General features: G+C 37.0%; 1 protein-coding gene across 1 annotated transcript; it reads right to left on the bottom strand.

Annotated features, from left to right (window-relative positions):
• Window positions 1–5352: 5352 nt before the first annotated feature.
• On the bottom strand, window positions 5353–6664 carry LOC113338335 (uncharacterized protein At5g39865-like). The gene has a single exon (XM_026583777.1). The coding sequence runs from the start codon at window positions 6284–6286 to the stop codon at window positions 5558–5560; it is 729 nt and encodes a 242-aa protein (XP_026439562.1). The 5' UTR covers window positions 6287–6664; the 3' UTR covers window positions 5353–5557.
• Window positions 6665–7059: the final 395 nt, after the last annotated feature.

The raw sequence follows: 7059 nt of genomic DNA, 5'->3' as shown, positions 1-7059 counted from the left end.
TCCTCATCAAAGAAAAGCTGGAGGACCAACAAAGAAGAGGAAGAGAAATAATGATGAACCTGAAACGATGGTGAATAAAAATAAGTGTGAAATTTGTGGATCTCCTAGTGGTCACAACAAGGGAACCTGTGTTTGTAGTGATGTTGGTAAAAATCCAACTGGATTCAAGCCAAGCACTGAGTATGATGCTGCAAACTACACCTTCACTAGTAGAGATCAACCTGAAACTAGCAGTGCAAGGGGTAAAGCAAAGGTGAACAAAGATAGAGGTACAACATCATTTGTTGGTGACTCATATGCATGACCTAGCAACTATGGGAGACCACTAGCAGGACATAACACTCATGGATCAATAGAAGTCTCAAATTTTCAGTCATACCTTTGCTAGTGTTGGATCTGTGAGTCAACATTTTTCTTTCACAAATTGAAAACAAAGCAAGGCTAAGAAGTGTGTGTGTGTGTGCGCGCGCGCGCGCGCGCGTGTGTGTGCGTGCATGCGTGTGTGTGTATGTGTGTTGGATATGTTTATGGACAAACATGCAGGTTTGGTTGGGTTTATTTTTTGTTGCTTTAGACACTGATTCTAGTATGTACATGTATATGTACTGATAAGTGCATAATTCATATGAATTTAGTATTCATTCCATACTTGTTTTAGTTATTATTCTTGCATATATTCGTATTATTACTCTTGTGTTCTCTTATTTGTCTCAATTAGGAGAATCATCCAAAAATGAGCTACAAATTGCTGAAAATATCTAGGGAGATAAGTATTCCAAGTATCCAAGTGCCCAAGTCCAAGAGAAGTTGAAGAAGTGCGACGAAAAGGAGCAAAACGCTCAAAATCAAGAGACGGGCCAAAGACCGATCTTAAATCATTCAAATTAAGGATTTCTCATCATCATCTTGAATAGAATTTAAAGATAAAAAGAATGCAAAAAGAATGAGGTCATTCCGAGTTCGGATGAAGAAGTTGTGGCTAAAATAAACTTTTATTGAATATGAAGACAGTGAAGTCCGCGAATTAGGTTCGCATACCGGGTTCGCAGACTTAATTCCGAAAATTTATGCTGGATTTTAAAGTTCACGGACTGGGTTCGCGAACTTAGCAAGTGTAAAACCTATATTAACACCTTGGAAGGCCTAAGGGCACGTTTGGGGTTGTTATTTCGTTATTTCGGGTCGGGTTCTTGAACCGAACTAAATACTTGGTGATCAAGCAATGTAAACCTATAAAAAGGTATTAGGTTATGTAATATCATCGACTTATATCACAAGTTTTACATCAAAAACCTAGGGTTTACCCCTTTAAGGGGAAACCACCATTATCATCTTCTTTGTAATATGAGTAGCTAAATCCTTTGTTGATTAAGGATGAATTCAATGTTCTAAGAGAGAAGCTTCATTAATAATAAAAATCTATTGAGAGTTTTTATCATCATCGTTTGTCTTTACCATTTCTAGGATTTATGAGTGATTCTTATATTGATTTGGGTGGCCTACTAGATAAGTATATTGATTGTTCTATTGATAGCGGAAGTTATGAGATAAGTAATCGTCGATTAACTCTCTACACAAGTAGAAATCGCGAGACCTTACATAAGGATTCTGTGTAGCAATCGTGTGTGAAGATAACACTAGCAAGTAAACCTTGAGCTAAGAGTTTACTATTGGGATCAACCTAATTCATAAAGCTTAAAGCGTTCGATTGGATTACACCTTGAGTGAGCTACTACTTGGTGGTTCAGTTGAATAGAATCTGCTATTGGAGAGCTTCCGTATCCGTGGTAAAAGGAGTTTTGGGATAACACTGAGCTAGTAGTTATTCTACGGTTGGTGATGAATGGTGCTTATGAACAATAGATAAGTATATTAATCCAGTTATCGCTTGGTAACGACAAAGGATTCCTTGATCATCTTTCTTTTATTATTATCTTTTTATTAATCTTAAAGCCAAAACCCCCCTTTGTTATTTACTTTGTTTTTCTAATGCAAATAACCTATCAATTACACAACTCTTTGTGGGAACGATCTCTTACTACCTCTATATTACCAGTTAATTAGTGGGAAATATATTTATTAATTTGTTGTGCCTACGACAGCCCATACATGTACCAGAAATCAATTTTATTTTGATGGGTTTTGATGATAAAATATTATGATCTGACTTCAATATGAATGGAAATGCTATTATTAGCTAAAGTAGTTTTCAGATTACATGATAAGAGTTTTTTCAAGTTCATTAGGTATAGCATTGAAATGGAAACTCGAATAGATAACCCTGTTTTTTGCATCTATTCAAACGTGATCTAAAACCCATCTAATAGCTTCACAATTTGTGCAGATCAGGGAAGCAATGTTCTTGTTGTGATCATTTTTGCATATTCTCGGATGCATTGTTGATTTGAAGTGATCTTTGTAGTGTTCTTGCTTATGCGGTGAGCACTCTTTGTAACAATGGTTTTCTTCTCCACGTATAACAACAATTCTCTTTTGGTAGCTTGATATTTTTGAATTTGACTGGATCAATAGCAGAATCAAACCATTCAAAGTAGGTGCAGGTAGGATTCGAACACTTTAAGAACATTTCTCCATCTGTTTCACTTGTGTTTGATCTTAGTAGTTCTCTTATACCATTAAAAGGTACTTGTTTGCATCTAGAATACATCCAGGGACAAACCTTAGGCTCATGGATTCCTTGTCCACACGTTGAACATAGATTTAGGGTTGTTTGCTCTTTAATTTTGTTGTTGTTGCTGCTACTGCAACTATTACTACATGGAGAGTTTTTCACCCTTTTGCTCATTTTTATGTGTAACCGAAAAGCTAGTTGTAGAAAATTTGTTGAACTTTTGAAGCAATTTGGGTGAAGAAAATTTAGGGCTCTTCAGTGTTATATATACAACTTGAAGATGATGAATAAAACTGTTATGATAGGGGTGAAATATGGGTCGTCGATTTTTTTCCTCGGATTCATGCCTCGTGTATTCAGACTGTTACCAGATGTTGCACGTTTTTTTCACATGCGCCGAGTCATGAGTTAACTCTCAACGTAATCACCGGTTAACTCATTACCAATTAACTGATTCAGGGGCTTGAATGATATTTTGTATGGGCGATTTAATGAAATGTTTGCACTAAGGACAGTTAACCATCATGATGGAAAAGATCAAAGTATAATATTTAATAAATTCTGAATAAAACGGTGGCACTTTCTTAAATATGAAATTGAAAATGTGATACTTTATTAAGATACAATTTCACTATCTCACTACCGTTGAAGTGAAGCTTGTAGCACATTTGTGAAATTAGAAAAATATCTTTTTCTTTTCTTTTGTTTTTTTGCAATTTTATAACACGGGAAATTAAGAGTCGTCATCGAGTCAAACGGATCACATGTAAAGCAGCATGTCCTTCCCATCAAAACAAACAAAAAGAAGAAGCAGCATATGCATATCCGATTATCCGTCCTCATGGAAACGAGTTATAATCCAAGCATTGCCAAGCCCATAAAACATAATGGAACCGAAGAACGAAGAACAAAAGCCTCGGAATTCAATCATGTGGTGAGGGACAGTACACAGTGAAAGAGCGCTGAACTCTATTTTGTGAGGTTTCCCAAACTTCTCACATCCTGTTACAACTGGATTTTAATGTCTTTGTATGTTCTTGACTTTTGATTCCCCATTTGGTCTTAGCATACATACGTCTGATAGCCAAGAAACAGGTTCCACATAATGTAAACAGGTACACATCAATAGACCTATCTGTCTTGTTCCACTTGACTCATGGCAGAGCACACACTAATTGACCTATCTGTCTTCTTCTACTTGACTCATGGCAGAGAAGTAGATGATTTTACCCAACATTTTACTACGTTTCAGGCTGTTGGAATCTACTTTTACCCGAACGTTTAAAACCGCTCCATGAAAAGTCGGTAAATTTTGGCAATTGATAACGCGTCTAATTTAAGCTTATTCTTGTTGCGCCAGCGTTCAGTGTATTTTATTTGTTAGCAAGTTGCACACATGAAATAGCCTGGAGATGCTCACATGAAACGACCTAATGAACAGCTATAACACCCTGATTTGTTCAAAACAACAAAATTAAGTTGAGAAATCACATCTGCAGAAGCATGTGGTCTGTAATTGGGAGCACAACTAGAACACCAAAAAGTACCTTTTTAAGGAATCCAAAATCCTATTTTAGACAACCCCCATGTGAAATCCAACTTACTTACTTATAGCAATATTAGTTGGTAATCATCCCTTCCCTTTCCTTCATTATAATGAGTACTGGTAGAATTAATCTCCATAATTACCCTACCTAATCACACCTCCCTTTCATGGTTGAAATTATGACATATCAGAAAGTACACTACTAATTCACTTTTAGACTTTAAGAAAATCATCCCATCTTCAAATTGTTGCTAAACATGGCTAATCCTATGCAACTTAAAGTCTCAGACAGCGGCACAAAAACACCGTAGTTGGGAATTAAACACCACCTAACCATCCGAATATCCGATTCCTAAACCAGACGCAACGTCGTCCAACTTCGGATACTTGGTCAAGGTCGTCGCCCCACCACCGTCAACAAATCCTAGCCCACAACCCCTCCCGCTATCGGATCGATGACTTTATCTGTAATCCACTCCATATGTGCTGGACCCAGAGACAGACAGGTAACACACTACTAACACCAACGTTATATACTGACAAAACAAAACTTAACAAACAAAAACCCATGAGCTTCTTCTTTTCCCCAGTCTCATCGCATTCATATAACAACTCTTCACGTGCCCACACCTTTTTTTTTCCTCATAATTTTGTCTTCCAAACTAAGAAGCAACATTTCAGGTGTGGGGCATCCACCACATCCCATGTTTTTGAGAGTCACAAGTCGACAAAACATAAACTAAGGTCACACCCATCTGAATTGTCTCAGGCCACCTGAATGTTTGCCAAGTTAACTGGCCCCTGAAATTGCCAAGCATGTGAACTCCAGGGCCTCTAAGAATTCAGCATTCACGGCCATGTCGCAGTTTCTAGAAACAATGTCAGGCAAATTAAGGAGGAGCCAGAGAGCAATATTTCTGATAATGGCCAACAAAATGTCCATACATGGGAATGGGACCTCTTAAAGCATTATTAACTAACTACACAAAATCTATTAGAAAATGGAAATCACATCAGGCATGTTAATACAATTATTCAAGAACTTAATCACAAAACCTTACATGTGAGAAAATATATCAAGATCTAATAACTATACACATAATCGATTGATAATTTCCTATTTCAATTAATCAAAATTATATAAAAAAGAAAAATGTCAAGTTTCTTCTTCTCTACCAGACAATCCATATTCAAATTCATAAACCAAGAAGAAATAGAACTGGATACATATTATGAAAATCCTAAAAAAAAAATCAAAAGATCAAGTTAAACTCCCTCTCATCTCATACATAAATGTTAGAATTTAATGAAAAAAGAGGAAAGATAAAATGACAATATTACCCCTAGTTTGATAATCCTTAAAGTTTTGATTCAGTGTATCACAGAGATACCGAAGAACAGTAAGAGCATTTGATGAGACCGTTCTCATTGCAAGATGAACAGCTGCGAAACCCACCACCTCCTTTGTTCTCTGTATAACATTTATGACTACCATCACATTGATTACAAAGAAGAAATCTATAACCACCGCAACACTCACAAACCCCAGATTCAAGAACTGGATACCCTTCAATAATCTTCTTCAATTCACCATTCTCATGTAGTTGTTTAATCTCTTCAGCTCCACCAATATATCTCCCACCGATGAAAACCCTAGGCAATGTTAATTTCTTACCAAAAATACCCTTTAATTCTTCTAAAAATGTACCATCCATGGATAGATCTCTTTCATCGATTGATACTCTAAGACCTTTAAAAATCAATCTAACGCTTCTACAATCTTCAAATGTTTTTCTAACTACACGAAGACTTGTGAAATAGATTACAATCTTTTGTTCTGAATCTGGTAAACAGATGATATCCTGATGTTGTAACGGTGTCGACCATGAACGTAAGATTGATGTAACTTTACGAACTCTGTGAAATACAGATGCTGATTTGGTTTTTAATTGATGAGGATTTTGTTGTTGGTAGTGCTGTTGATCTGTTGCTTCTGTATTTTTACATAGATTCTCAATATCTTTAAACGACGAACATGAAAAATTTCTTCTCGATGCTGAATGTTGTACCCTTCCTCCACCCGGTGATTTCCCCCACGATTGCCACATGAGGGAAAACCCCTAATTAAACACACACAAAAACAAAAGGGGAAAAACGAAAGGAGAGATGAGATGAGAAATGGGTTTTTCTCTTCTGGGTTTGGTTATGGAAAAGAGACTGTAAAAGGGAAAGGTGAAGGGTGTTTATGGGTTCATCAGCTTTAACCTTTGGTGGTAGTGGGGTTGCAGATAGACAGAAGAAAATGAGAGAAGAGAGAGGATTAAACACTTAGCGGGGGAAAACGAAGAGAGATGGAGACAGAGATTTGAGGAGCGGAGCGGGGGTTATAAAACAAAGGACCAGAGACGATGGAAAGAAATGAGAGAGAGTTGTTTATATAAAGCCGGAAGAAGAAAGACTAGTAGAGAACTAGAGATGAGAAAGAGAGAGATATGAGATGACTAGGGTGTTAGTCCTCAGGGAATTGGATGAGAAGGAGTCTCTCGAAATCTCTGTTACGTGGGAGAGTTTAGAAGAGTCTCACAAACTTCCTAAAAAATTCTGTTAGTTGTGGGGGAGTTTGAAAGAAACTCTCAAACTCCCTGTCAGTCGTTAAAATTAGAATGTTAGGGAGTTGGTGTTTTTGGGAGAGTTCTGGGGAGTTTATAGTGTATTTTTCCTCACTCCAAATCTCTCAAAAAAGTAGAGATTTCTGGAGAGTCTCTCAAACTCCCCACACTCAAAACACCAAACTCTCTCAAACTCCCCACACTCTCTTACACTCCCTCAAAATCCCCAAGATTCAAAATACATTAAACTCCCCCAAACTCATTCGTGGACT

This window comes from Papaver somniferum, unplaced genomic scaffold, assembly GCF_003573695.1.
Source record: "Papaver somniferum cultivar HN1 unplaced genomic scaffold, ASM357369v1 unplaced-scaffold_19, whole genome shotgun sequence".
Classification (NCBI taxonomy): domain Eukaryota; kingdom Viridiplantae; phylum Streptophyta; class Magnoliopsida; order Ranunculales; family Papaveraceae; genus Papaver; species Papaver somniferum.
This window is presented reverse-complemented; position numbering and strand designations above follow the sequence as displayed.